The sequence below is a fragment of the Talpa occidentalis genome, unplaced genomic scaffold (genome assembly GCF_014898055.3).
Source record: "Talpa occidentalis isolate TD23 unplaced genomic scaffold, MPIMG_talOcc4v2.1, whole genome shotgun sequence".
Taxonomy (NCBI): domain Eukaryota; kingdom Metazoa; phylum Chordata; class Mammalia; order Eulipotyphla; family Talpidae; genus Talpa; species Talpa occidentalis.
The window spans coordinates 153,078,887-153,106,638 of NW_026555331.1; the positions used below are offsets into that span (position 1 = coordinate 153,078,887).

At 67.1% G+C, this 27,752-nt stretch overlaps 1 protein-coding gene across 3 annotated transcripts in view; it reads right to left on the reverse strand.

Annotated features, from left to right (window-relative positions):
* The window catches only part of SMARCD3 (SWI/SNF related, matrix associated, actin dependent regulator of chromatin, subfamily d, member 3), a 29,123-nt gene extending 1,837 nt beyond the window's left edge, over positions 1–27,286 (reverse strand). Inside the window, exons 1-9 of one of the 3 annotated variants that reach the window (XM_037515955.2) lie at positions 27,218–27,286; positions 24,759–24,899; positions 4,128–4,339; positions 2,460–2,502; positions 1,582–1,704; positions 1,364–1,486; positions 1,031–1,126; positions 775–876; positions 428–589 (exon numbers count right to left, since the gene is read on the reverse strand). In XM_037515955.2, the coding sequence (XP_037371852.1) occupies positions 428–589; positions 775–876; positions 1,031–1,126; positions 1,364–1,486; positions 1,582–1,704; positions 2,460–2,502; positions 4,128–4,339; positions 24,759–24,797 (900 nt within the window). In that variant the 5' untranslated portion in view covers positions 24,798–24,899; positions 27,218–27,286. Of the gene's footprint in view, positions 1–427; positions 590–774; positions 877–1,030; positions 1,127–1,363; positions 1,487–1,581; positions 1,705–2,459; positions 2,503–4,127; positions 4,340–6,937; positions 7,089–9,444; positions 9,544–24,758; positions 24,900–27,217 lie in introns of those variants that run through there. The other 2 variants (XM_037515946.2, XM_037515937.2) reach the window with 2 other exon arrangements.
* Positions 27,287–27,752: the final 466 nt, after the last annotated feature.

Sequence of the window (27,752 nt, forward strand, 5' to 3'; positions counted from 1 at the left end):
AATCAGTTCTGGTGATCACATCTAGGGGAGTCTCGTCACATCGCTTTCACACCTCCTTAGCCGGCAACCTTTTCCTGACAGTCTGGGTTGGGGGGAGACCGCATCTAAGGAACAAGGTTCAAAGTAACTGAAGCCTGCCAGAGTCTGGACCCGGGACTGGAGCCCCAGGCGCCAGCTCCAAGTGCTGTGAACACGACGTTCCCGAAAGCATTGGCCTTGCAGTTCCGACTCGGGATGGTGACGTGGGTGGGCTGTGGCCAGGGCCCCACCACGACAGAGCTCCGGCCAGGACGCTGCTCTCGGCTCAGAGGCTATGGCATGTACCATTTCTGTACCCAGAAATCTAGAAGGTTCCCAACCTCCCCGCCCCCCTCCCCCCCGGGGCCCTGTGCCTGCCCCTCGCGGGCCCAGCGCTGCAGAGCAGTACCTGCTGGAAGTACTTGTCCCCGTTGATGTACTCCTTGTCGTGGGAGTCCTGCAGCCTGTTGGTCTTCACGTACTGCCACAGCGCCTGCACGATGGCCGACCGGCTCTGTGTGTGCAGCCCCAGCAGCCGCGCCAGCCGCGGGTCCAGTTTGAACTGGGGAGGCTGGGGAGAGGGCCGTGAAAATGAGAGAAAAGACTGGAAAGAGCGGGGGGCCAGGCAGCGCGGGGCTGGCAGGGCCCTGACGTGGTGACGGGGTTTCTGGAGAAGGGGGGTGGAGAATGGGGTCCCAGATGCACGAGCCTGACACCGAGGCCCCCGCTGTCTGACGGGGAGGGGGCGGGGCGCACCTGGTAGTCCAGCATGAGGAGCAGCGTGCAGCGCACACTCAGGTCTCCCGGCCGCTTCACCTGGAAGCCGTCTGTCTCCTGGGTGGTGGGCGTCCGGTGCCACTGTCCGGCACAAGAGCTGGTTACCCCTGGGGCCCCCTGGGGCTCTGGGGTGGCCCCTGATCCAGATCTGTGCAGCCCATGGCACCGTGGGCTGAGGCCTTCGGGGTGGCGCTGGTGAGGGGTACAGTAGGGGGGCAGAGGCGTCTGGTCTTACCTCAACTAGGTGGTTGTCAGGGCCGTAAAGGTCTTTGTCCAGCTCGATGACCAGGCTCTTGAAGAAGGAAGAGAACTTCCGCTTCTGTTTGCTGGGCTGCGGGAGAGGAACAGGGACGTGGGGGCAGAACAGGGACGTGGGCAGAACAGGAACGTGGGGGCAGAGTGAGTCGGGAGCGGGTGGGGCTGGTGGGGCGGCAGCACAGGGCCTAGCAGGCCGCCCACCCCGCAGGGGCTGACCCCCAGCACCGTGCAAAGCACTTGCTCCGCTGCGTTCTCGGCCCGGCCCCGTGCCCACCCCAGGACCCCCGGAGAGACCTGGGCCAGGACGTACGTCATCCAGGAGCTTCCCCTCTACCCGCAGCTCCCAGGAGGCGATGCTGCCGTCGGAGTCCTCCGCGTCGGGCTTCGCGGGGTTAAAGGTATTGGAGATATAAAGACGCAGCTTCCGCTTTTGCTGTAGAAACAGAGAGTATGGTACAGAGGGAGCCCTGGGTGCTCCCCGGGGCAGCCCCACCTCTCGGCCGTGAGCCTGCCCCCACACCAAGGCACCTTCATCGGCCTCTTCAGGGCCTCCTGGATGTCCACCCGCTTGCGCATGATGGTTTGATCGAGTTTCCGCTCAAACGCCAGGAGGTCCATGTAAGCCTGGGACTCGGGGACCAGCTCCCGGATCTGGAAGAGGAGGGGCCGGGAGTGGGACGGGCGCATGCTGGCCAGGCCCCGCGTGCGGAGAGCACAGAGGGGGACTGGCCAGCTTCTGGGGCCGGGGGAGCACCCGGCACCTCTCCCCAGGGCCCCACATCCAGCAGGAGCGGTCCTGCGCTGTCAGCGTGGATGCGCTGCTTCTCCCCCTAGGGCTCCAGACATTTCCTCAGGAGGAGAGGCCCCCCTAAGCCTGGTGCCCAGCAAGTGCACAGGCAGAACCTGCTCCCCTGGCTCTGGCTCCCCTGGGGTGTCTGCTAAGTGGCTGGGGTGCTGGGGTCCCAGAGACGGCTGGGACCTTGTTGCTACCTCTCCTCGGCCACCTGCCTCCAGGCTCCCACTGATGTCCTAACTGTGCCACCCTGTGCCCAGCCCGGCCTTCTGGCCAGCTTGGGTCTGCTTCTCTCCCCCGCCAGCCTCTGACCCCAGGCTCTCCTCCCTCTTTGTCCCACGCCCGTCTGTCTTCAGATGGCTGGACCCAAGTCCACTGCAGCCAGCACCCTGCCCGGTCCCCTGCCCTCGGGGCCCCTCCTCCCTCCTTCCTCCCCACCCCCTCCCTCTGGCCTGGGAGCCTCACTTCTTAATTAGCTTTTTAAACAAAAAGTGAAAGTGACTGTCACGCTGGGCTCCTCTCCTGATGGAGGAGGGGAGGCGGGGGCAGGGGGTGGGGGGGCGGAGCAGCAAAGGGTGGGGGTGGGCCGGGGGCTGCTGTGAAAGGCACTCACCCTTTGAGGGAGGATTTTGTCAGCCATCTTCCTCCTCTTGGCACTGTACATTTTTTAAAGAAAAAACCAGGTTACCATGGCGACAGATCTGGGAGTAACGAGGCCACCTGCTAAATTATCCCGACATCTCCACCAGCCTGGCTGGGGTTCCCACAGCCTGCTGGTCTCCCGCCCAAGGGCTACGACCACAGTGTGTGGCATGGGCACCCTGTCCTCTGGTGGGGAGCAGGGGTGACCCACCCTTTCTGTGGCCGAGGAGCCCCCTTCTGCCCCACCGCGTCCTCTGGACCACATTGAGATTTAGCAGGGGCTGGGGGTGGGGGAGCTACAGAGTGTTCGAGGAAAGCTGGGGGGAGGGACAGGGTCGGAGGACACGGCTTTTCTGTTAAGCAGGGGTGCACCACTCGGGCGGCCTGAGCTCAGAGGGAGGAGAGCCCACTCCCCATTCCTGGAGCAGGAGGTGATGGCAGCAGGCTGGTGAGGATTTGCATCCCTGCCACCCTGGGCTTGGAAGGGGAGACCAGTGGGCAGGGGGTGCTCATGCCCTAAGGCCACCTGTCATCAGGGGCCAGGGACACACCCTGGGGTTCCAGAGAAAATGGGGGGTTTGAGCTGGGGGGGCAGGTGAGCTGTGGGCTGGAGCAAACTGGATGGATCCAAGGTAGCCCCTGGGAATTGGACTCTTGGCCCCCCAGCTGCTCCTCACTCCCCAGAGCGCCCAGAAAGTCCTTGGCGGAGTAAGAGACGAGAGCCCAGCCCGGAGGACGGCTCCACACTGCCCCCGCGTGGTGGTGTCAGGCACTGCCCCTCCCTGCTCAAAAATCTATTTTCAGGCGAGGCAGCGGCTTTCGAAAGGTCTGATCTGTTTTGAACAAATTATCGGTGTGAAACTCTTCCATGCATCCAAGATAAATCGGGGACTTGTTTACTGTCTAAAAGGCCGATTCACTTTGCAAAAGAATTCATCGTGGGATCCTTTATAAATGGTGAATTTTCCTCCCTCCATAAGAAATTTTTAATAATGCAGTAAAATCTTCATTACACCTTTTCTAGGACTCCATCTGGTGTGCAAAGGGAAGCATGTGTGTTTGGCTAAATCCTGAAACCCAGAGGGGCAGTTCTCTTGCCAGGCACCAGCAGGGGCTTTTGGGGTGCCACCAACTGGCTCAGGCAAGGAGTCGGGCTACCCACCCCCACCCCCCGCTTGGGGGCAGACTTGAGCCAGGGGACAGATGCTGGCAGTTCTTCAACCATGGCGGGCCTGAGAATCACCTGAGGCCATGGACCCCCCGGGCAAGCTCCCAGGACCCCCGCCCCCGGACCAGAGACTGGGCATGGCAGACCCAGGGGGTGTGAGAAGGGCACGGCAGACGTGGAGAAACGCGGTCCCGGGGCAGAGTCCCCCCGCCTGCACCCCCCAGGGCTGAAGCATCACCCAGAACCTGGGGACAAGGAGGGAGGGTGGAGCGGAGCAGATGACCAGGCGGAGGGCGACGGCCGCAGCCTCGGCCCCCGCGGTGGGCACACAAAGGAACCGGCCGGTGCCCCTCGGCCCACCGCCCCCGAGGGCGTCCCGCCCAGGGCGCCCCGCTCCCGTCCATGCCCCTCCGCGCCCCTCCAAGCGGGCTCCCCGCCCACCCCGGCCCGCCCCCTCCGGGCCCCACTCACCTGCGGCTCCGCGCGGGGGCGGTGGGCACCGGCTGGCCCTGGCTCTGGGCCTGGCTCTGCCCGGGCGGGGGCGCTGCTCGCTTGCGGGCGGGCTCCATGCCCGCGGGGGCCAGGCCGGGTCGCACGGCGGGGCTGCCCATGTACGGGGAGCCCGGGGGGCCCATGGGCGCCCCCTGGTGGGGCATCCGGGCTCCAGACGGCATCCCGGGGCGCTGGGGGCGTGGGGGGACGGGGGTGAGGCAGAGGCAGGCGCCCGCCGGTCAGACCCAGCCCGGCTCCGGGCGCGCCGAGCCGCGTCTCCCCACCCCGAGGCCCCCGGCCGGCGACCCCGAAGCCGCGGGCGGGCGGGCGGGCGGGCGGGCGGGCGGGCGGGGCGGGGGCGCCGGCACCGCGCGGCCCGCGGAGGGGGCGCGGGGCGCCGCAGGAAGCCAGCGCAGCCCGGCGACGGCTCGGCGCGCGCCGCGGAGGTGCCGCAGGTACCGCGGCGATGAATATTAATGGCGCCTCTCAACCTTCGCAGAGGATGTTCGCCTCCGCCGGCCCCGCGGCCGGCACACGGGCGGGCGCCGGCCCCACTTGACGGATGCGGCCGCTGCGGCTCAAGGAGAAAAGCGACCGCGCCAAGGTCACCCGGCGCCCGCACGGGCCGTCCCGCCCCCCGGGGCCTTCTGTCTCTGCGACCTCACCCGGGAGCGGGACGAGCCCCGCGCGCCGCGGCCCGGCCCTCCGCGCCCCTGCACCGCGCGGGGGGCGGGGGGGGCCGTCTGCACGCGCCCCTCCCCCACCCGGCCCGCTCTTCTCCGCCCGCCCGCCTTTGGACCCCTCAGCCCCAGCCCCCCACCCCCTTTGGCTGATTCCAAGCCTCCGCACCAGGGGCTTGTCCGCGACATCACCCCAGCGTTTGCTCCCAAGATGCAGGCTGGAGGCGGCCGAGGGGCTGGGGTCAGAACCCCGGGGTCCCCTGGGACAAGGGCGGCGCGGAGGTGGGCTGGGCTAGGTCAAAGGCAGCCTTTCCTCTGGCATCCCTCGCCCCTGCCCTGCGGCCTGCATGGTCGGAGATGGTCCCATCCTACAGACCTCTGCTCCCCACCCCATCCCTGACCACTGCCAGGGGCCCAGGCCGGTGCAGAGGAGGAGAAAGGCATCCAGCGAGGTGTCCACGGGCTTTTAGACACCACTTGTCCAGGTTCCAGAAGAGGAATTGGGGAGAAACAGAGGGACAGTAAGGGAGGGGGCGAGTGGGCAGGGCCTGCGATGAGGCGGAAGGAAGGCCCGAGGGACGCAGGCACCCTGACCCCGCTGTCATTTCCCCCGCTGTCATTTCCACGCTACCTCGTCACCCCCAGGAGGAGCCCGGCCCTGGTGAGCCCTTCCGGCTCTCCCTCCCGCCCCTCCAGGCCTGCTCCCCGGGCACCATGTCCATCCCTGCCCCCCAGCCGGCCAGCTGTCCCTGCCCGTCTCTCCAGAAACCTGCCTGTCCACGCACCCGCCTGCCCGCCCCGCCTGACCCTGTCACTCACACCTCCTCAGTGGCAGCTGGGAACGCAGCCCGTCGGCCATTGCTACCAGCACGGAGGAGGCGCTCGCAGGGAGGCGGGGGGCTCACCCGCACCCAAAAACTGTGGCACTAAGTTGGCCCAGAGAAAATCCACGTGTTGAGTCTCCCGCCTAAATAAGCCCCTTGAAAGGGACTCCCCCAAGTAGCAGGGTTAGGGCTGACAACTCGGAGAACGGCAGGGGCACCCCTAGAAGGTTACCCCCAGCGGCCCCTTTCCCCTCACAGCTGCTCCCCCACTGATGGAGGCCAGTGACGCCTACTGATCTGCTTGGACAGGCCAGAGAGCGATGCCAGCCACCAGGGCCACCCCCACGAAGGGCTGAAGTTCTGGGGCCTCTGGTCCTGTTCGCTGAGCACGTGCCGTCTTTGAGGCTACAACCAAATTTGGCCATAGAAAATCTGATGTCTGCCACCAGCCTCGGATCCCACCCCAGCACCCACCCCAAGTCCTGGAGCCCCTGCCTTTCCCATGCCACACCCCTCCCACCCTGGCGGCGGCCGCCTTGGCTTCAGCCTCCCACCCCCGCCGCGTGCCCAGGGCTCCCGCAGCTCCCTGGGTGCCTGGGAAGCCTGCTCCGGCCAGGCAGCGCTGCCCGGCCCCTTTGGGTCTCTAGGCCTCAGGCCCTGACTCCAGCCCCTTCCTTCACACCTTTGAGGCACTGAGGACACCAGCTTCTGGGGGCTGAGTGTGTCAAGGGACCCTCAGACCTCTTAACTTGGGGTCTGTCCCAGGGGAGGGTCCCCTCTCTGACCCTGATGGCAGAGGCCGTCCGCCAAGACCCAGAAAGCTCCCGGGGGTGCCGAGGTTGCTCAGGCAGAGGGCTGCGGCCCACAGTGCCCCGGGGTCACCTGCGCCCGGCTGGGGAGGCAGCACCGGAGACACTGTCCCAACAGCCAGCAGAGGACTGGGCCCCCCCGCGGGCCCCCGCCCCTCCCCCCGGCAGGGGCCGACACCTGGGCCGCCAGGAGAGGAAGGGAGGGCGCGGGTCGGCCCCAGGAGGGACCCCCACTTAGGGGAACAGCCCCCAAGTCCCTCCCCCGGCCCCTGGCACGCGCCCTGCGAACGCCTCCCCTCCCCGCCGCGCCCCCCTCCCGGCCGCCGCCCCGCGACGCGCGGGGGTGCCCGGGCGCGGGCCGGGCCGGCCGGGGCCTCGGCCCCGCCGCAGGGGCGGAGAGCGGAGCCCCCCGCGGCCCCGCCCGCCGCCCCCCATTCAGCCCGCGCCCGCCCGCCCGCCCGCCGCGCCCCACTCACCACCCCATGGACCAGAAACTCGAAAAGTTTGCTTTTCGTGGCTTTGCGCGCCCCTCCGGCAACTTCGTCCGCGGCCATCGGGGCGGGCGCCGCGGCGGCGCTCACTCGCGCGCGCCCGCGCGGCTCCCCCTGCGCCGCCTTTTTCCCTCCAACTCTCGGCGCGTCCCGCTGGGCGCCCGCGTCGCCCCGCCGAGTGGGGAGGGGCCCCTTCAGGGCTGCCCTGACGGCCCACGGCCCACGCCGCCCGCCCGCCGCCGGCGCGGCCGCCGCATTCCTGCGCTGATAAGCCCGAAATAGCGGCGGCCCCGGGCCCCGCGGCCGGCGGGGCCGAGCCGCCCGCCCGCGCCCGCGCCCGCGCCCCGCGCCCTCGCCGTCCGAGCGGCGCAGACCCGCGGCGGGCGCGGGGCAGCGCGGGGAGGGGCGCGGGGGGCGCGCGGGGCGCCCCGCTCGGGCCGCGGAGAGTCGCGCGCCGGAGCTCGCCGGCGGCGCCGCGGGAACAGCCCGTCCCAACTTTCCCCCAGCGGCTCGGGCCGCATGGCCGAGGCCCGCTCCCCAGAGACCGGGCAGGCCAAGTAGGGAAACATTCGCCGAGGGCCGGGGGGGCGCCGGCGCCTCCTCCCCGCGGGCGGGCGGCGCGGGGTGCCCGGGGGCGGCGGCCCGGCCGTGCGCCCTGGTCCCGCCCGCGTGGGCCCCGCGAGGCCGGCGCCCGGGGCCGGGGTGGGGCGCGCTCGGAGCGGGGCCCCGGCCGCCGCGCGCCGCGGGTGCGGGCAGGACGCGGCCTGCGTCTCCGGCGGCGCGAGTTTGTCCGGGGTATGTGAGCCTTTGTTTGTCTCTGCGTGAGAAGTGAGGGCACGAGGGGAGTGTTTGGGAAAGAGGGGGGCGCATGGGGCTCCCGAGAGCAGGAGGAGAAAATGTGGGGGCCAGGCACGCGCCGGGCGGGCGGTGGAGAGAGCCCGGCGAGGGAACCGGCCGGTGCCGGGGAGGGAGCGCGGGGGGCGGCGGGGGCGCGGGCCTCTGGCCGCCACGGGGCCGGTCTCAGGACCCCGACACTGGCAGGGGCAGGGCCGGGGTGACGAGGGAGCGGGAGTCCCAGGGGTGAAGCCGGGACAGGAAGCAGGAGGGGCAAACCCTGAAAGCCCCGGGCTGGAAGCCCTGGCCCCGCCTCACCGCCCGAGGCCGCGCCCCTCTCCTCGGGAGGAAAGCCCAAGGGCTTTGGACAACAGCGGTCAAGTCTGTGGGGCTCCTGGGGCTCCGTCAGGAGACAGGGGAGGGTGGGGCAGCGTCTGGGGGGACTCACTGGAAAGCTTATTTGAGGGTAGACCCCAAGACCCAGTGTCATGTTGGGGGTCCTGACCCTCAAGCCTCAGGACGCCTTCCGCCCTCTGGACAAGGCCCCAGGAATGTTCTGCCTGGGCGTCTTCTCTGCCTTCAGCCTGATTTCCCGGCCCGGGAGGGCAATGCCCCCGAGGGTCGTCGGGGAGGCGTGGGGTCCGGGAGGCCCTCCTCTACCCCCGGCTGGGCGAGGGACCTAGCGAGCTGCTCCCTACACTTTCTCCCAGACTTCACCCCAGACACACTGGGCTGGAGGTGGTGGGCGGGGGCCAGCAGCCATGAAGGTGGTGGGCTGCAGGGAACCAGGGAGCTCATCTGCCCAGTCGGCCCAGTCACCTCTGAAAGCTCTCCTTGTTCCCCTTCTGAAGCCTCTGCTTCTGCTCTCCTTCTGCCAGGAAGACTTTCTACCCACGCCCCTTTGCCAGTCCCACCACATTCATGCTTTAAAGCCCAGGGTGGGCCCCAGCTCAGGAACCCTTCCCGGTTCCATCTCTGGCCACGGATCTGCCCCTTCTCCAAATGCCTGTGGCCATCTCCCTTGTGCCAAGCCCCGGCACCTGACTCACAGCCGATGTGCCGCCTTCGTTGTGTTTTGTCTGGTCCCCCAAAGAACTTAGTCCCCGAGAGCAGGCACTGGTCTGTAGGCGCCACTCTCCCGGCGCCTGCACCCACATGACCAAAGCCCCCGCGCACTCATGGGCCAGTGAGCAGCTCATACCTGGAGGCGTGAGTCACCAAGGGCACCTATGGGTGCTTCTAGCATGGACTCTAGCACAGGCTTAGGGGGATCTAGGGCAGGGCCCAGCCCCTGGAGGCTCTACGCAAAGCTCAGAGCTCCCAACTCTCAGAGGACTTCGGGAAGAGAAGACAACAGCGGACATGGAGGAGCCGCCCAGCAAGGGTAGCTGGGGAGTTTGCGGGAGGGGTGCAAACGAGGGTGGGCGCACCCAGCATCTTGAGGGGGCTGGTCTTGGGCTGGAGGGGGTTGCCAGAGGTGGTCAGACGTGGGGCCTTGGAGATGGAGCTGGTATGACTGGAGCTGGCATCACCCAAGCCCAGACTCACCCCCTTTAAGCCCAGAGCCTCCCCAGACCCAGGGCCTCCCCCTGCCGCCTCCTCCCAGCCCACACCCGCATGCTGCACAGCCCCAGGCCGCCATGCCCACCCCCACACACCGACGCGGCAGAGCCCAGGAGCCACGTGGATCTGCACTTCGCGGGCGCCGTCTCCACCATCACGGTCTCCACATGGCACTCAGTGCCCCCTGGCAAGGCCCTGCCGCCCGCCGGGTTCCAGGCTGCTCTTGCAGGGGCGACCCCGCTGTGCCCGCGCAGGGCCCCTCCAGCCCAGAGAGCTGGGGCGCCCGGGTGGAGGCGCCGGGCGGGCGGGCGGGCGGACGCCCCCCCACAAAGGCCGGGCTCCCCGGGGCTCGGGCCCGGAGGTGCGCGGCGCCCGGCCCTGGCCAGCGGGCGGGAGGGGCGGGCCGGGCGGGCGCGCGGCGCGGGGCGAGGGCGGCCGCAGCCGCAGTCCCCCCTGCCGTCCCCCCATCGCCTTCCGCCAGCTCCGCCGGCACCAAATGGCAACGCGCCGCTCCCCGCGCGGCCGGCGGGACGGGCGCTGCCCCCACCGCGCCCGCCGGCCGGCCCGGCCCCGGGGCCCCTCCCGGCCGGCCCCCCGCGCCCGCGCCTCGCCGGGACCCGCGGCGGCGGGAGGCCCGGGCCGGCCGGGCCTGCGCGCGGCGCCCCGTGAAGGTCAGGCCGGGCCCGCGCGGCGCGGGGGGGTGGGGGGGCGCGTAACCCCTTCCCTGCCGGCGCCGCCGCCCCGCGCCCCGCGCCCCGCGCCCGCCCCCAGGCCAGGCGGAGGCGGCCGCGCGGCCCGGCGGGGCGGGCGGGGAGGCCGGCGCGGGGCCGCGGGCGGGGCGGGCGGCGGCGGCCGAGGGGAACAAAGGAGCCGGCCGCGGGGAGAGGCCCGGCCCGCCCCCGCCCCTTCCGCCGCCGTGAGGCGCCCTCCGGGGGCCGAGCCGGCCGCGTGGACCGCGGGAGCGACGGACACCGAGACGGAGACCGAAGGACGGAGCCGCCAGGCCCAGGCCCCTGCTTGGCGCGGCCCACCCCGCCCCCAGCCCGCCCTGGACGCCGAGGCCCGGGGCGGGGGTGGGGGGGCAGGAGGCCCCGGCCCCGCCTGCCTGGCTGCAGCCCCCGCCCCCCCCAGGCTCGACCTGGGGTCGCCCCACCCCGGGATGGGCGGAGGGGCGCCCACGCCTCAGCCCCAGCTCTAGTGAGGGCCCCCTCCGGCGGCAGACGGGCAGCAGACGACAGGGCCTCGGGGGCCCGCGCCCCTCGCCCGCGGGCTGTGCCTGGGCCCGGACACGGTGCTACTGCCCAGGGGGCTTCTGCACTTGGCCTCCCTGCGGCCGTCTTGCAGCACAAGAGACAACTGCGGCAGAAGAAGCAACACAAAGAGAAAGCAGGACAGCGGATGGTCGCGCGACCTTGGGCCAGTCGCTGTGCCTCCGCTGCCCGGCTTCCTCCTCCTCTGGCCCGTCTGGGCAGCTCCTCCCCTACAAGGCCCTCGGGCCACTCTCCCAGGCCCCGCACCCCGGTCACGGACACCTTCCTGGAGTCCCCCCCACTCTTCTGCGCCCCGTGAGCAGGGCAAGCCTTGCCTTGGGGTGCCCAGGCCGCACGGGAAGCTGGGCGTGACAGTTGGGTGAAGGAGTAAGTCCTTCCTCTCTGCCTGTGTGGGGTTCCTCAGTTTAACGGGGTGCTCTGTGAACTCCCTGCCCCCCTCATACCACCTCCCCCCACACACACCCTCACTGCATCAGCCAGATGCTGAAGCTGCTGCTTGCAGGGGGCAGAGCTGGGCCCAGGGCAGAGCTGGCCCAGAGGGGGACACGTTTTGGATCCGCGAGCCCCCTCCCGTGGCTGCCATGAATGAGCAGTTCACCCCAATAGCTTATAGCATTGGGCACAAAGAAACCACACAGGCCTGATCCCTGTTTCCACAGGAAGGGTTTGGTCTATGGGGTGCTGTGTATGTGGGCTCCTGAAGGTGCTATTAATGCCCCAGACCCTGGGGGGACCCCAAGTCTGGCTCAGCTTGGCAGGGACAGGCGGGGGGGCAGAGCTGTGTCCACAGAGCCACCCTGCACCGGCCAGCTCCCTCTGGACCAACAGTAGCAGGTCTGGCTAGATTCAGGGGCGGAGGCAAGGGAAGCCAGGGGGACTCGGGCTGGTGAGATGCCAAGCAGGAGGCCGCTCCCTCTCCTCCCTTCATCCACCTCCCGTGATGGGGCAGCCGCGCTGGGGACACCCACATACCCAGTCCGAGGCCCAGGAAGTCAGTCTCTTCAGTCCTATCGGCACACCCCGGTCTATCCCTCCCTGCGCCGGCTGCCTGGGGAGCTGTGGCCGAGGGGGCAGGGGGCGGCCTCCTGTGGACCCCAGCTCTGCTCGCCCGGGCTGCATTAGGAGGCATCAAGGGCCTGTGGTCTACCAGATGCCTGTGTCGGGAGGAGCCAAAGGGGACCTGGTCTCCCAGATGCCGTCACCTGCTCAGGGGGGCCTCGCTCAGCCTCTGAAAGAGCCCCTGGCTCTCTTGCCCTGTCCCCCTCCTGACCCAACACCCTGCCTCTCGCCGTGGTTGGTCTCCAGCGTACCTGCCTTTCTGGCACAATCCTCAGCTACCTTAAAGACCCCCAGGCTCGATGATCTCCTTGAGCCTCTATGTACCCCGTCTTCCGGCCCCTTCTCCCACCCTCCTGAATGCTGGTACTGTGTGCGAAGGTAATTCCCAGGCCCGGCCACTGCTGTGAACACCCCTTTTCATTCCTGAGACAGAAGCTGGGCTTCCCAGGAGCTCTCCAGTTTTCCCCAGGGCTCCCCACAGTGGCCGCGAGGTGGGATAGGGACCCTCCCTTCCCCTGGCTGCTGCTCTCCGGCCCCGGCTTTGCGCCCCCTCCCTGTGCAGGGAACCTTCATTTCTGGAGGTTCCAGCCCTTGGCCCCGGCTGCCCGCCCTGCGTCTTGCTGCCGCTCAGGTCCACGTGGGCCTTGTCCTCTGTTCGTGCTCTGGCCGCCTCCCTCCAGCTCCACCCTTCCCACGGCGCGGCCCAGCTTATCTCTCAGACGTTGGCAATCCGGCCACTGTGGCCACCGCCTCAGGAGCAGCCCCAGGCACCCCACTCTCTGACCACCATCTCCTCACTCTGTCCAGCACCGTGAGCCCCCAAGCCTGCCGCTCCACAGGAACCTTCGGTCCATTTCACTGACCCCCTCAGCACAGCCACACCCCTGCATGGACGCCTTGGAAAATATATAGTAAAGCGCCGAAGAGTTCCCGCGTCCTTGGCCTTGCGTCGCCTCGGCCTTCACTGGAGAGCCACACCCCGGCGCCAGTGCCTCCCTTGCACCCAACTCCGGCCTGTGGCGGGGGCGGACACGCCCGCCCCACCGGTCTCGGCCTTCTCAGGAGCGTCCTGACCCTCTCCATCCACCCCTCCGCTCCCCACCGGGGCTCCTCACACCTTCTCCCTCCCGTGGCCTCCCGCCTCGCCAGGCCAGCGGACGCCGGCCTCCCACCACTCTGGAAAACGGAGGCTCCCCGCTGCCGCCCCCGTGCCGCCAAGGGCAGTCCCTGGGCTCCCCCCAGAGCCGGCTCAGGAGCCTGCTCTCGGCCCGCACACCCCGAGGACATCTGCTCCAGCAGCTCCGACTCCCTGGGACCGCAGCGCCCCCCTCTCCACGGTGTCACCCCACCAGCTCGCAGCCCTGGCGGTCTCCCACTGAGAAGCCCGCTGGGAAGCCGTGCCACGGGGCTGCCCGTCAGAGGAGACTTCTCAAGAGCTGTCCTCAGTCTCCCCGGAACCCAAGCCTGCCAGACACACCCCACTATCCCACGGGAAATGCTCCCGCAGGGGCCCCGGGATCGCCACGGTCAGGCGTCTCCGCGGACCCAGCTGCAGCGTCTCCACACAGCGGGGCCCCTGCTCCTCTTTGGAAGACCCTTTTCCCTTGGCTGGGAAGACGCTCCCCGCCCGGGTGTCCCGCCTGCGCCCCCAGCCGGCCCTTCTCCGGCTCCTGGCTGAGCCGCAGCAGCCCTGGGGCACCAGCCCTGGCCCTCTCCCGTCTCCCCAAGGCCCTGCCCTGGTGCCCTGGTCATCCTCCATCGCCGGGGTTTCAGTGCCCTCCGTGTCGGGCACCTGCAGAGCTCCCCCAGCCCGTCCTGTCTCCAGTCCTCGTGCGTATGTACCCCACTCTCTGCTCAGCGTCCCCCCATCTTTGATCAGCAGCTCAAACTCAAAACCTTGGCCCTGAGCTGCGTTCTTCACCTGGGCCTTGGCTCCCCGCCACGTCTGCGCCTCCCCCGGGCCCAGGCCGCGGTCTCGGCGCCTGTTCCTGTCACGCCCACGTCCAGCCTGAAGCGGGTCCTGTGGCTCCCGTCCGCGTGCAGCCTGCCCTCCCCGCCTCTCCGCGGATACGGCTCAGCCCGCCTCAGTGCCTCCCCCAACAGGCGACCAGAGCAGCCCCCCAAATCTCCCCAAAATCCCCCATTTTATTCTGAGAAGGGCCCAGGTCCCCAGGATCCAGGACCCAGCCCGGCCCCCGCACTGTCTCACTCTGGGCCAACCTTGGGGCTCGAGCCTGCTGCCCCTTTGCCTGGACCCCTCTCCCTCCAGTTACCCCGCGGCGAACCCGCTCCCCTCCCCTAAAGTCTGCTGGCTTCTGGCCAGGGCGCAGTCTGTCCTCTGAACCGCCCTAACCTCCCCGCCCCACGCGCCTTATCTTCTCGAGCCTGTCCATCCCCCGCAGTGCTCACACCGCGCACGCCCCAGAGACCCCCTCATGCCAGAGTCTCTTCCCCCCAGAAAGGAAGCGCCAAAGAGCAGAGTTTTTAGGCCGACTCGGTGGAGACCGCCCAGGCATGCGGCGGGGGAGACCCCGGCGTCTCGAAGGTGGCGGCATCTGCTCCAGGTGGGCCCCGGGTTTCCAGCCAATGTGCCAACGCGGCTGGGGGACGCAGACAGTCAGGTGGCCTTAGGTCTGCCCGGCACCCCCTGCTGGTGGCTCTGCCCTGGCCCTTCCACCCGAGGCTCCTCATTCTAAAGGCGGGAAACGAGGCTCCCAGGCACGCGGGACAGCAGCCGTCCCCCGAGCTCGCCAGGCGCCTGGGTTCTCGCCCTCATTCCCACCTGCTGCGACGCCCCTGTGCCTTCTCCTGCCTTTGAAAGGAGATGGAGACCCCCGGAGACCTGGCATTTAAGCAGAGGTACCCTCAGTGACCCCCCATGTCACCCAGATTGTTTCCAGCACTGAGAATGTGAATTCTAGAAAAGAGCCATGAGCGTCTGCAATACCTTTCAATGCACTGGAGAAGGTTCCTGTATAGAAAGTGACCTTTCAGCCAAAAAGTGAAGCTAGTTAAACTCTGACTAGCCCCTTGGGCCTTTGGGAAGAACAGCGGGGGCTTCCGAGGCTTTGCCTGGCCCTCCCGAGGGACACAGGGGACGGCCGTGTCATCTCACCCTCCTACTTCGCCACCTCAGGGCACCCCTCCTGGCAGAGGCCTGGCAGGTGGGCTCTGAGCCAGCTCCTAGGCCACTCCTGCCCTCCTGGCACGGCTTGGCGGTCGCAGCTCTGGAGAACTGGGACCCGATCTAGGCTAAAGGGGCAGGAGAAACTTCCTGAGCAAGGGATAAAAGACCCCAGTATAGGCCTCCCTGATGGTCTGGGGCTGAGTCTCAGCTCCATCACTGCTAGGGCCTGAGTTCGATCCCCGGCCAGGGAGCTGACCCACCTGGTGCAGCAGACCTCTCCTGCCTCGCCCGCTGCTCCCCTCAGCAGTGTGTTTCAGTCAGTCTGCCTGTTCTGTTCCCCACTCTGTCTCTGGTGAATCCTCTCACCCCCCCGCACCTCTGGCCTGTACCCCAGTGCTTGTATGCAAAAATAAAAATAAAGAAATCTTGGGGGGAAAAAAGGCCCCATTTATGCCCACAGGACACAGATTTCCTGGCGAGCCACAGAAAAGGAGGTGAGATTTGGAGAGATGGGGTCTTTGAGGCCCGTCTATGATCAATGACTTCATGGTCGCAGCCGGGCCTGGCCCCTCCTGGTGTGGGTACAGCCTGAAGGCCAAGCTTTACTCTTGGTGGTATCAGAGCGCGATGCACCATCAGGCCTTGGGCAGACTCCCCAGGGGCTGGGCGGGGGAGGCGCAGAGGGTGACCTCAGGGCCGCGACCTGCGGTTCTCTAGCCCCGGTTTCTGCAGACTGTAACTGAGGCTGGCTGTGCCGGGCCTCCCCACCTGTCTAGGGAATCCCTCAGCCTGCCTGGCTCTGGCCCTTGCTTCCAACCGACCTCTGGCCGGGCCACTGCAGCCCAGCCTACTGGGGTCTGGCTGTGACGCAGCGCCCTCGCCACCCTGTCTGCTGCCCCAGCTCTTCTGGGTCCTGTCCTCCTCCTGAGCCCCTGCCTTGGGTGGGTCTCTGCAGCCTCCGTGGTGCAATACGTTGAGCTTGAACTCGCCCTTGGGGCTGCTGACACTTGGGACTGAATGGCTCTTTCCTGGGAGACTGTGTGGAGCTCCGGGGCGTGAGGGACCCCCATCTCTAGCCAGAAAGCGCCCTGACTCCCTTGCCAGCATCCCCGTCCTTGGGCTCGGGCCCTGGAGGCGACAGCGCCCTGGTGAGGACCACAGTCCCCCCTCCCTGGCTCAGCCACCGGGGACCCTGACCTCCACAAGCCACCCAACCTGTCTGAGCCTCATTTCCCACCTGCACGAGGGAGCCCCACACGGCTTGTAGCTCTGCGTGGCTGCAGGGGGCTGGCACAGAGCAAGCGCTTGAGGGCGGCTGCTGCCTGCCCCCCATGGCCCCACTGCCCCAGGGCTCCGAGTGCCTGCCCTGCCTTCCCAGGGTGGGCCCGGTGGGCGCACTGTGACAACCCCGGCCAGAAGAGCTCCGAAACCAGGGAGCCCTTCAAGCCCAGCGGCGGGGTTCCCTGGCGGGGTGGCCCCGGTGACAATTCAGGTGGCCCACTGTGGCGGCTCTGGGCACTGGCTGGGGGCTTGGGCTCTACCTGGACCACCAGGAGCTTCCTTGAGCAGAGAACGGTCACCCATGGCACTAATGTGCAGGGGGGCTTTGGGGGAAGCCTGGTGTGCAGCCCAGAAGCGGGGTGGGGCTGCAGAGAAGGGAGGGATTTCAGGAGGCACGGCAGGTAGGGCATCAACGGACTCGACCAAGGAGAATTCACAAGGCTGCCTGGAGGCCTGAGGCTGGAGTCCAGCTGGGGTCCAGCTCCTGGGGGCCATCAGGAGCTGCAGAGGGGGCATCTCAAGGAAAGGAGGGCCTCCTCCTCCACCCGGCTCCCTCCTCTCCCTGCTTCCCTCCTCCCCCAGTTCCGTAAGCACCTCCTGTGTGGCTGTCTTGAGTGCTGCTGACCCACGCACTGGACCCGGCTCGGCCCTGGGGACTCACTGAGTTGGGGGGGTAGGCAGGGACCAGTGGGGCTGGAGCCTGTGGCTGGGGTGGAGGCCTGGCCGCCCATGGAGGCTCCTGCCCCAGGATAGCAGTGCCCCAGCAGGAGTGGCAGCCACGCACCCATTGCAAACTTCCAGGCCGGCTCAGCGCCTGGGTAGGAGGGTGGGAGTCCCTGGGGAGGTGACCCCCATGACTGCCTCGCAGAGGGGCTGTGGCTTGGCGGGGCGGCTGCCTGGCTGAGCGTGGCGCCTGGGAGTTCCAGGGAGCTGGTGGGGGCAGCAGAGCGGGCTGCAGGCTGACTGCCTGGGGGCCACGGGGACCGAAGGGCAGGCTCCCATCTGAGGAACGCTGAACCGGGGAGAGGAGCAGGACTTCCAGCAGCCGCGGGCCCAGGGATGGCACAGTGGCAGGGAGGCTGTGTCTGGGGGCGGTGGATCTTCCTGTGGCTCGTGTAATGCCAGGTTGCCTCCTGAGGGCTCTGGGCATCTAGAGTTCATCTCCCTCCTCCTCCAGGGGACATTCTGAAGGCAGCCATCACCACCCCTGTTCTGGACTGAGCTGCACCCGCAGCCCCATCCGTTGGAAGTCCTGACCCCCAGCACCTCCCAGTGTGTTCTCCTGTGGGGCAGAGCCCTTCAGAGGTAATCTAATCAAAACGGGTCCCTTCGGGGCTGCTGACCCCTAGGGCGGTGTCACAGAAAGGGGAAGCTTGTGTGCAGAGACGGTCATCCCCGACTCTGTCTCCAGAGCTGTGAGGGGGCCCAGCTCCAGGGTTCCTAGCCCGGGCACCCCAACACTGCAGGTGACCTGCTAACCTGGGCCAGGCAACCCCTCACCCCCACGGGAGAGCCCAGCCCTCTGAACACAGCACAACACGGGGCAGAATCCAAGCTGAGCCCGAGTCTCTGTTCCGCGCCTCGCGCCGGGGGGTCAGCAGCGCCGAGTCCCGAGGGCATCTCTGCCTCTTCCTCTAAGTTGGGCCGCGGCCACCTCGCCTGGCCCCTGGGTTGCGAGAGGAGAGATGGTGTGAGGGGACACACGTGCAAGTTCTCTTTGCGTCCCAGAGGACTGAACAGTGTCACCCTGTTATTAACGTATCGCTCCTGGGCGACACCCCGCCCCTGGGGACTCGCGTCAAGCTCACACTGATTAAAACTCATTTCTTTTCCCACTCTGTGCCAAGACGCGTCTCCCCAGCTCACGCAGTCACGTTGCCTTTCCGCACTCAGGAACAGACGCTTGGACCTGCTACCGTTCACCTGGTAAGAACGGGCCCGCGATCCTGGCTTGAGAGCGAACCCCAGTTCTGCTATCCGGAGAGTTTACCGTCCTCGCGCTGCACCCTTCACAACTCCAGGGCGCACCGCCTTCTCTCTCCAGCCAAGTCTTTGCTGCAGACGCCAAAAGGGCCCACCCGGGACAGGCCCCTCGCAGACGGTCTGCTCCCTTAGCCGTCACCTGCCGGCCGGGCGCCCACCACAGCGACACCAGCCCGCGAGCCGCATGTCGGGGTGGGCATTAACATCGGGAATTGGTAGGGGAGCAAGTCAGAGCTCGGCTCCCCCTTCGCACCCCGACGAGAGCCAGTTGTTAGCTGTCGACCAGCACACTGCTGGCGCGGCTGCGGTCTCGTGCCCGCTCAGGAGGCCGCCAGGGCTTGTCAGCCCCGGCGCACGCCGACGGCTTCACGGAGCCTAGTAGCCCACAACACAGCTCGGCGTGCGTCATGGGGCCTGGTTCTCCCAGCCGCCCAGGCAGCTCGCGGGCCGCATGCTACCCTACGCGTGTCAGAGACGAGGGAACAAGGCGTTGGAGCCAGACAGGGTGCGGGTGTGACGGGCGGGACCCAGGTCCTCGTCCTGAAGTCAGTGTTCTTTTCAGAGCTCCGTCCAATGGCTCCCCCCTCCGCTGGCTGTCAAGGGTACCCCGAATTCCCTCCAAGCCTCTGCTCTGGGCTTTGGCCGCAGAGGGGTTGGAAGGTCTGGGGCAGCCTGGCCCTTCCCGGCAGCAGGCCTGAGGGAGTGGTGGGATTCTGGACAGGGACCCTCGCCTAGACCTGCTCGGGGTTTGGTTTTGGTCAAGACTCTGCATTTCGCTTCAGATGAAGCGACAACAGGGGAGCACCGAAGGGGGCGGCAGCCCCGCCTGCTGTTCCTCGGACCCAGGCCCCTGCTGCCTGGAGGGGTGGGCCCAGGCCCAGGCCTGAGGAGAGATGAGCTGCGGGGCGCGGCGACGGGGTGAGGTACGCCCCCAAGGGCCAGCCACGCGGGATTGCTCGGCGTCTTAAACACGTTTGAAACCTTACAATTGGGAGATTTCACATAAAAAGCCAGATTTTCAGATCTCGTAAAAATGTAGAAATCTGGCAACTCAAGTCCCGTGGCACCCAGAAACAAGCAGATGGAGCCGAGGGGGGGGCTCCCCTTTCGAGGGGTACAGGCTCTCCATCTTGCCACATCCCCTCCCATTCCCAAAGGGAGGGGGTGCACACCCAAAAGCGCCCAGAGACTCAGCATTAATGTAAATGGTGGCCTGGGCTAATGAAGGTGACAGTTTGTCTTTGACCTTGGCCTCCTTGACCCTGGGCCTCAGGGCTGGTGCTGGGGGAAGGAGGGGGTGCTTTGTCCCCCCAGGCCTGTGGTCTGGCCTGAGGGCCGTGGTGGAGACTTGCCCTGACCATTAGCCTGGGGTTCTTGCTAAGGTGATGACATCACGTGTCTACCTCCCGTGGCACACGGTGCCGTCTCACATCCTTGCTTCACACCCAAACTCTGCACAAGCCCCCATCACAGTGGCCGCCGTGATTCCACCCCAGCTGCTGGCTCTTTTCCTTCCAGGGTCTCGGGTGGGGGGTGGGGGGGGGTGGGCAGAGAGGGGAGTGTGAACAGTAAGGCTGTCTCCCCTCAGCGCAGCTCGGTGAGAGGCTGTTCTCCTCTGAGAAGGGGGGAGCTGGTGGGGGTGGAGGGGTGATAGGTGGGGGCTCTGAGGGGAGACTGAAGTGAGACTTGGTGAAAGCACAGCGATGCCCCCTGCTGGGCGGGGGCATGGAGGGGTCTGTGGGCACAGCTGGAGCCTGCTTCTCTGACCCCCCACTCAGGCCCCACCAGACAGCCCCTCCTCTCCCGTAGCCCACCCACCTGGGCCCTGCTACCACCTCAGTTTGCTCTTTTATGCGCAGCGGTTTTCCCAGCGAAAAACTTCCTTTAAGTCAAAGAAGGTGTCTGGCTGGCTGGAGGGCAGCGGGCTGGGCAGCAGGCTGGGCTGGCGGCTGAACCCTGCCCGGCTCAGGCGCCAACAGAGGAGGTGGGGGGGTGTCCATGGCAGGGGGCCTCTGGGTCTACAGATGGCCGCTGGGGGCAGCACTGAGCATCCTATTTTAACTGCGGGGGTGGCGGGTGGGGGGCATTCACTGCAGGTTGGGCTGGTGCAGCACGAGCCTTCCCGCCCTTTACAGGAGGGGCTGAAGGCCCATCTTTCCCACGCAGCACCGAGGGCCAGGGAAGGAAGCTGGGCTGCCCAGGTCCGCCGAGCTGGCCAGGGGCAGCTCTTCTAAAGGCCTGGTGTCGCCACCCCGGCTCTGCCCACGGGCACCAAGGCCCCAGGTGGGGCACCCTGCAGCCAGACAGGATGTTCCCAAGGGAGACATGGGGAGTCAGTGCACCTGCCTCCAAGGTCCGGAGGCGTCAAATGTCATGGGAACAGAAAGGGGTTTATTCTCGGTAACTTCAAAGGGCAACTCCAAGGGCACAGGGGGGAAGAGTCACCCTAACCCTTGGGAAGAACTGAAGCTGGGACGAGCTTCTGTGCACAAGAGAACAGGCCTGAGCAGGGCCTGCCCGGCGTGGCCCCACAGACCTGTGAGCAGCTCGCGTGCCAGCGGTCGAGGGGGGCTGGCAGGAAAGGCCCACCGTGGGCTGTGGGGGTGTAGGGAGAGCGGGGCCCCCGTTTTAGAATCAGCTGTCAGAGCCACCTCCTCCTCTCCCCCACTGCCTCATTCATTTGCAGGCTCATTCAAGACTTTTCCGCCCTGCGCTGAACAAGACAGACGCAGCTGGTGCGTAGGGAACACGACAAGGAGATCTTTGCATTTTGGTAAGTGCTACAAGGCCTGAGAAGTTGGGGTTTCACACCTAAGCGGGTGGGAGGTCTCCCTGGAAGAAGTGGCACAAGGTTGAGACTTGGAGGGTCGGCGTGCTCAGGCCAGGGAGCGCGAAGGGCGCCGCAGGCCAAGGGGGCAGCGTGCTGAAGGCCCTGGGTGAGGACAGGCGCTCGAAGCCCCCCGGGAACGGGAGAGGGAGTGTGAGGTCAGGGCCGCAGGAGCCCGTCCTGGCTTCCCTGGTGGGGCTGGGGCCACATCTGAATGTGGGGCGCCAGGTGGCGACCCCAGTGGTCCAGGTGGGAGGGCAGAGCGGCACAGATGAGGGTGGCGATGAGGGAAATCGCCACTTGAGTGACGGCGTTGAAGTGTGCCTGGGCAATTCAAATAAAGGGGCAGAGAAAGGCAGGGGGAGGGTCAAAGGTGACTCCCAGGTCGGAACTTGAGCATCCAGGGGCTGTCAGCCTTGCAGAGGGACCCCCACGCTCTTGTCATGTGTTCACAGGGAAACTCGGACTCTGCTCCGCAGGTGAGAAGACTCTGGCATCACCTCTCTGCCCCTCCCCGCGGCCCCTCTGGGAGGGGGGCTTTGTCTGATGAGGCTGAGGCCTGACAGCTACTGGGTCAGCCCCTCTCCTGGGTGGGGGAAGGACGTCACGCCTGCTCCCTCCGTGTCTGCCCTTCCCTTTGGAGGTGGCTGCTGACGGGAGGGGCCCCGGCGCTCCTGTTCCCGAGCCAGGTTAGGGCCTTCCGCCTGGGGGCCTCTCTCTTCAGTCCCAACATCCCCGCAGTAAAGCTGCTATGTCACCCCCCACCTTCCTATTTCCTAGTGGGTTCGGGACGCGGGGCGGGGAGAGGACTAGGAGGCAAACCCCAGACCGAAGCCCGCCCCAGGGCAGCCAAGCTCACGGAGTTCTTGATTCCCACAGGGTTGCCGCTCTTACCCCAAAAACGTGATTCCGTTTTCCTTCCCCCCACGGAGGAAACCCTCCTGCACCCAGACGCGGGCGGGAAACGGCGCGCGAGCCTTACGGGGCGTCCCCGGGAGGCGCAGGCTCTTCTCCGGGCGCTCAAAATGTTCTCCTTGGGGTCAGAGGCGCAAGCACGTCTCTAAGGCTGCGGGGCAAGGACTGGCCCCACCTTGACCCTGGGCAAGTCCTGAGGCCTGGTGGAGGCCACCCCTTAACTAACCCAGAGGGCACCCCTCCCCCCGGGTCATCATGCAGGGGAGACCTGGTCACGGTGCTTTGGGCAGATGGTTTGATTTTGGTCCCAGGGCCGGGGAGGTCGGCAGAGCCCTGCCGGCTTCCTGCCCGGGGGGACGGGGCGGGGGGGGCACACCCACCCCCATTTTCTATCTGTATCCCCATTTTCTATCTGCGACTTTGCAAACCCTGTTTGGTTGGGGTGAGGCGAGGGGCGCCGCTGCCTGCACCTCGCGGCCTCGCTCCCCGCACGGCAGGACGTTCTCCGCGGGGCTGCGTTTGACTTGGGGGCGCCGCTGGCAACTTCCCATAAAGGCGTGATCGGGGCGCGTGCTCATGAGACTGTCTCAGATTTCCCAGAAGGGAGTTTAGGGGTGCCGGCCAGTTACCGACGTCCAGGCAGGCCTCACCAGCACAGAACACGGTGGGGACACAGCCAGGGCCCCACGGGGTCCCTCCGCTGGGACACCCGGGAGCAGACTGAGCCCTCTGGAGTCACCGTCCCAGGGGGACCCGCGGTCCCAGGGCCGGCGCGCAGCCCACACGGAGGCCTCCCCAGAGTCTGCGCTCAGCCTCCTCTGTGGCCCCCCCAGGTGACACCTCCCTCCTCCCGTGACACCTCCAGTTCATTACCTCCGCCACTTCACTTAACGCTCGCTAACAGTTGCAATCACACCGTCAGCGTCAGCGCTTGCTGGGGGGGGGGGAGGCAGCCTCCAGCTGCTGCGCCTGGGCTCACACCCCAACGACGACCGAGCTGTCTAGACAGCGCACGGGCTCGTCAGCATCCAAATGACAGCCGCGCCGAGCCGCCAGCATCACCCGCTCCAGGCCCATTGCGCGGGGAGCCAACGCCAATCTTAGTTAATGTGACTCCAGAATAAAAGGCCAGAAACTCCTCCCCCACCCCGCAATTTGCCCCGGGGTTGCAGGGAGACCAGCTGCTGCGGGGATGCACCCACAGCCCCAGAGCCTTCCAGCCCCCAATCTTTTCAAGCCTGCCGCCTCCGGCCCAAGCCTTCAGGGTGGTCACCCCCTTCAAGCAGGGTCTGGCACAGCGCAGAACATCCACCTCCTGCACCCGGGGCACCCCCTTAGCACTTAGCTCAGTGCACCCAAAGCCACTGCGGCTTGCAAGCACTCACAGGTGGGTGGAGGCCGGGCTCTGGTGTACCTTCCAGGGACCTCAGCTGCCTCCCCATCAGCCCCCTTTATCCAGCCCAGCCTCCACCCTGGACACCCCAGAACTGAGTTGCCCAGGAAGATCTAGTGCAGTGCACTAACCCACACTTTTCTTTAGGAGTCTCCATGTCACAGTGACCCTGCAAGCTGAAGACAGGCCCACACTTAGCCTAAGGCAATGTCAGCTTATGGGGCAGTGGGACGCCACCTCTGTGGGGTATCTTTGACTTTTCTGCCTTGGTTTCCTCCGTGATAGTGCTTGCTGCAAACCAGCAGCAAGGGGGACGCACTCAGGTCCCACATATATGTTTCGCCCTAGGAATAAGCCAGCTGGATGGGCAGGGGTGGGCAGGGGCAGGGCTGGCGGGCCCTGCAGAGCGGCCCAGGCAGGAGGGCCAGTCAGCTCTTCTGCCCCTGCTGAGGAAGGAGAAGTGGAAAAAGTCACCCTTAGTCTCCAGCCTGGGCCTTGGCCCCCTGACTCCAGCCTGCACCACCTTCCATTCTTGAAAGCCCACTTCCAGTCACTCAGATCCAGGGCTTTCAGAGTGTCTCCCTCAGAGTGCTGAGGCCTAAGTCTGCTGACCTCAGGCTATATGGGCAGGGGCTGGTTCCCCACACCTCAAGGGTCCAGGGGACCTGGTTTGTTGCTGGGCGATGGCTAGAGTGGCAGGTGGGGCAGGGCAGGCAGAGCTCACACCAGGTGGCTGGCTTCAGACCTGGTGCCCACCCCTGCCCTCAGCTGGCTGAGTTCCTGGGCAGGGGCCTCCCTCCATGGCTGGGAGCACCTTAGGGCTTGGTTCAGTGTACCTGAAGCCACTACTTCCCCCCGGGCTAGGGGGACACCTGCGGGGCTCTTTTCTCGCTCTGCCAGAGAAGGCCAGGAAGGTCTTCAACTCATGAGCAACGAACGGAGAGCACCTCTGAGCTCAGGCCTGCGTGGGGGCAGCTCGGGGCTGGCTCCTCCCAGAGGCCCTGCAGTAGGCTGTCCCCCTAGTCCCTCCTTTCAAAAACTAGCCCCCACCTTCATCGTGGAAGGGTTTGAGAGGTTTTCACAGCCTGTGTGGGGTTGAGTTTTGGGAGCCCAGGTTGTGCTGGGGTGAGCAAGCCCCCGCCAGCAGAGAGCATGGGTGCACACGCGTACAGGTGAGGGGAGAGGAGTGCATCTAGGTGTCTGCAGGTGGGAAGGAAGAGGAACAAGCTGTTTTCACCTGTTCTAAAACCTTGGTTTCAGGCTCACTTGTCCCTGGCTCTGACTGGCTTTGCGAGGCAGAGCCCAGGGGTGCTGGGAGGTTAGGAGGGACTTGGCCAGTGGCAGAGAAAGCGGCGGGGGGCAGGGGGTGCGGAGAATGTTAGCAGGGTTGGGCAGAGGTACCATCTGTGGGAAGGGATCAGACAAACTGGCACTGGTCCAGCAGGTCAGAAATGTCAAGAGGGAGCCCTGGAATGTGACCAGACGCCCTGAGCCACAGGTCTCAGTGGCCCTGAGGGCTCCTGCTCCTGGGCTGTGAGGGAGGCAGTGCCTACCTGTACCACGGCGGATGGGTGCTGAAGGCCTGGAGTCATAGGTGGCAGGGTCCTGCAGCAGGGGAGTCATCCAGTGCCCCCTTGGTACCCAGGCCCAGAGCCCACTGCACCTGCAGTACCAAGGGCCATTCTGTGGAGGATCTGAAAGAAGAGGGCAGTGGGAGGGGGGCCAGACCCTGAGCTCCAAAGGCAGATTCAGGATGGGCCTCAGAGGCCAGAGAAGCCCCAGGGGACTGGCCGTGAGGCAAACTCCCTGACAAGGGGCCTGGGCGGGAGGACAGGAGTGAGCTAGAAGACCAGGGCTGGGTGCGCACCAGGGCTGGTGGCACAAGGCAGGGCATGGGGTGGACACAGAGGCCCCATCGACAGCACGGGACAGCAGAGAACACAGGTAGGACCCAGACCTGGTGGGGGAAGCGAGCTCTGGGGCCAAACCACAGGTGGAGGTGGGGGCTGGATTCGGAGGTGAAGGGCATGACTATCAGGCCAGGTTGGGACCTGGATGATGTCTGCAGCCCAGAGGCATCCTAAGGGCACCCCAGGGGTGGCAGGAAGGCAGAGGTATCTGCTCCGTATCTTCTGGGCTTGAGCTGGGCCCTCCCTGGGGGCACAGACTCCTCCTCTCTCAAGAGCAGGAAGGCCTTGAGCTGGATCAGAACCCAAATTGTGGGCTGAGTGCCCGGCCAGGTGGCAGGGTATGGGGCATGAGGGATCAGGAGGGCAGATGGTGCTGTAAGGGGGGACAATGGAGCAGGGTCATGAGAGGTGTGTGGGCCAGAGGGCAACTCTGGGAAGGCTGAGGAGGAAGGGGCGTCCACGATAGAAGGAAGATGCCAACAGGGGAGGTTACCAGCCCTGACTGGCAGAAGGAAGCCAGGAATGTGTAAGACAGAGGGAAAATCTAAATGGGAGAGGGTGTCCAGGTAGGAAGGTGCCAGGTGGAGACAAGGAAGGTGCCAGGCAGAGGGAGGAAGGGAAGTTGCCAGGCAGGGGAGGGGGGAAGGTGCCAGGCAGGGGAGGGGGGAAGGTGCCAGGCAGGGGGGGGGAAGGTGCCAGCCAAGGGAGGAGCCAGGCAGAGGGAAGGAGGGAAGGTGCCAGGCAGGGGGGAGAGAAGAGGTGCCTGCCAGGAGCAGGGTGGGAAAGTGCTAGGTGGGGGGCTAGGGGGTGTGGGGGTGACCCTGTTGGGGAGGAGGAAGAGATACAGAGTGGGGGAGGAGGAAAGGTGGCAGACGTGGGAGAGGAGAGGAAGGTGCAGCAAAGGGCAGGTGGGGAACTGCAGGTGGAGGGAGGAGGGAAGGTGCCAGGCAAGGGGAGGAGGGAAGGTGCCAAGCAGGGATGAGGAGGGAAAAGGCGCCAGGCAGGGACGAGGAGGGGGTGCAGAGAGGAGGCTGGAGGGCAGTTTGCCAGGGAAGGTTGGGAGAAAGGGGGTAGGAGGCAAAGGTGCCAGGCTGGGGTGGAGGAAGGTGCCAGGGAGGGGCAGGAGGAGAGTCTGGAGTGGGGGGAGATGTCAGGAAAGGAGCAAGATGCTGGGCAGAGAGAAGAGGGTGCCAGGTAAGGTGCCAAGCAGGGGAGGAAGGGTGCCAGGCAGGGTAGCGACCAGGGAAATACAGACAGGGGGTGAAGGGGGAGATATCAGGAGGGCAGGGAGGAGGGCGACCAGGCAGGGGAAGAGGGGGAGATGCCAGGCAGGGGAGGAGGGGGAGATGCCAGGCAGGGGAGGAGGGGGAGATGCCAGGCAGGGGAGGAGGGGGAGATGCCAGGCAGGGAGGAGGGGGAGATGCCAGGCAGGGGGGAGGGGGAGATGCCAGGCAGGGGAGGAGGGGGAGATGCCAGGCAGGGGAGGAGGGGGAGATGCCAGGCAGGGGGGAGGAGGGGGAGATGCCAGGCAGTGGGAGGAGGGGGAGATGCCAGGCAGGGGAGGAGGGGGAAATGCCAGGCAGGGAGGAGGGGGAGATGCCAGGCAGGGGGAGGTGGGGGAGATGCCAGGCAGGGGGGAGGGGGAGATGCCAGGCAGGGAGGAGGGGGAGATGCCAGGCAGGGGGAGGTGGGGAGATGCCAGACAGGGGGGAGGAGGGGGAGATGCCAGGCAGGGGGAGGGGGAGATGCCAGGCAGGGGGAGGTGGGGAGATGCCAGGCAGGGGGAGGAGGGGGAGATGCCAGGCAGGGGGAGGTGGGGGAGATGCCAGGCAGGGGGAGGTGGGGGAGATGCCAGGCAGGGGGGAGGGGGAGATGCCAGGCAGGGAGGAGGGGGAAATGCCAGGCAGGGGAGGAGGGGGAGATGCCAGGCAGGGGGGAGGCGGGATGCCAGGCGGGCCGGAGGAGACGCCAGGCAGGGGAGACGGGATGCCAGGGGCACGGAGGGCGCTGCCAGCGGCGGCGAGCGGGGCGCCGGGCGGGGCGGGCGGGGCGCGGGCGGCGTCTCGGCCAGGCCCGGGGGCCGCGCGGCGCGGGTCGCTCACCTGCTCCCCCGGGACCGCCGGGCGCGCGGCCGCCGCTCCCCGCTCCGCGCTCGGCCGGGCCCGGCGCCTGCGCCGCTGCGGCCGCGCGGGGGAGGCGCAGGGAGCGTCTGCAAAGAGCCGGCGCCTCGCGGCGCGTTAGGGACCGCGCGGCGCGGGGCGCGTCCCGGCCGAGGTGCGGCGCGACCCGGCCCCGGGCCACGCGCGAGCGCGGGCGGGGCTCCCCGCGGCCGCCGCGCGGCTCATCTGGTGCCCGGGGCCCGGCCGGGTCGCCCCTCCCGCAGGCGCAGCCCGGGGAGCCCGGGCGGCAGGGCGGGGCGCCGCTGGGGTGGGGAGCCCCAGGCCAGGGCCGGATGGTGGGAGCCCCCCCAGGAGCCGAGGCCGCGGGTGCCCACCTCTGCCCCATGCCCAGAGAGGAGAGGGCGCTGCCCCAGGCCGTGGGCATGCGGGCCCGGCTCCCGCCCTGCCGTGTCCCTGTGGTGCAGCAGGCTCAGAGGCTCCCCCCGCCTTTTTTTTTTTTGTCATTTTTGTTCTATTT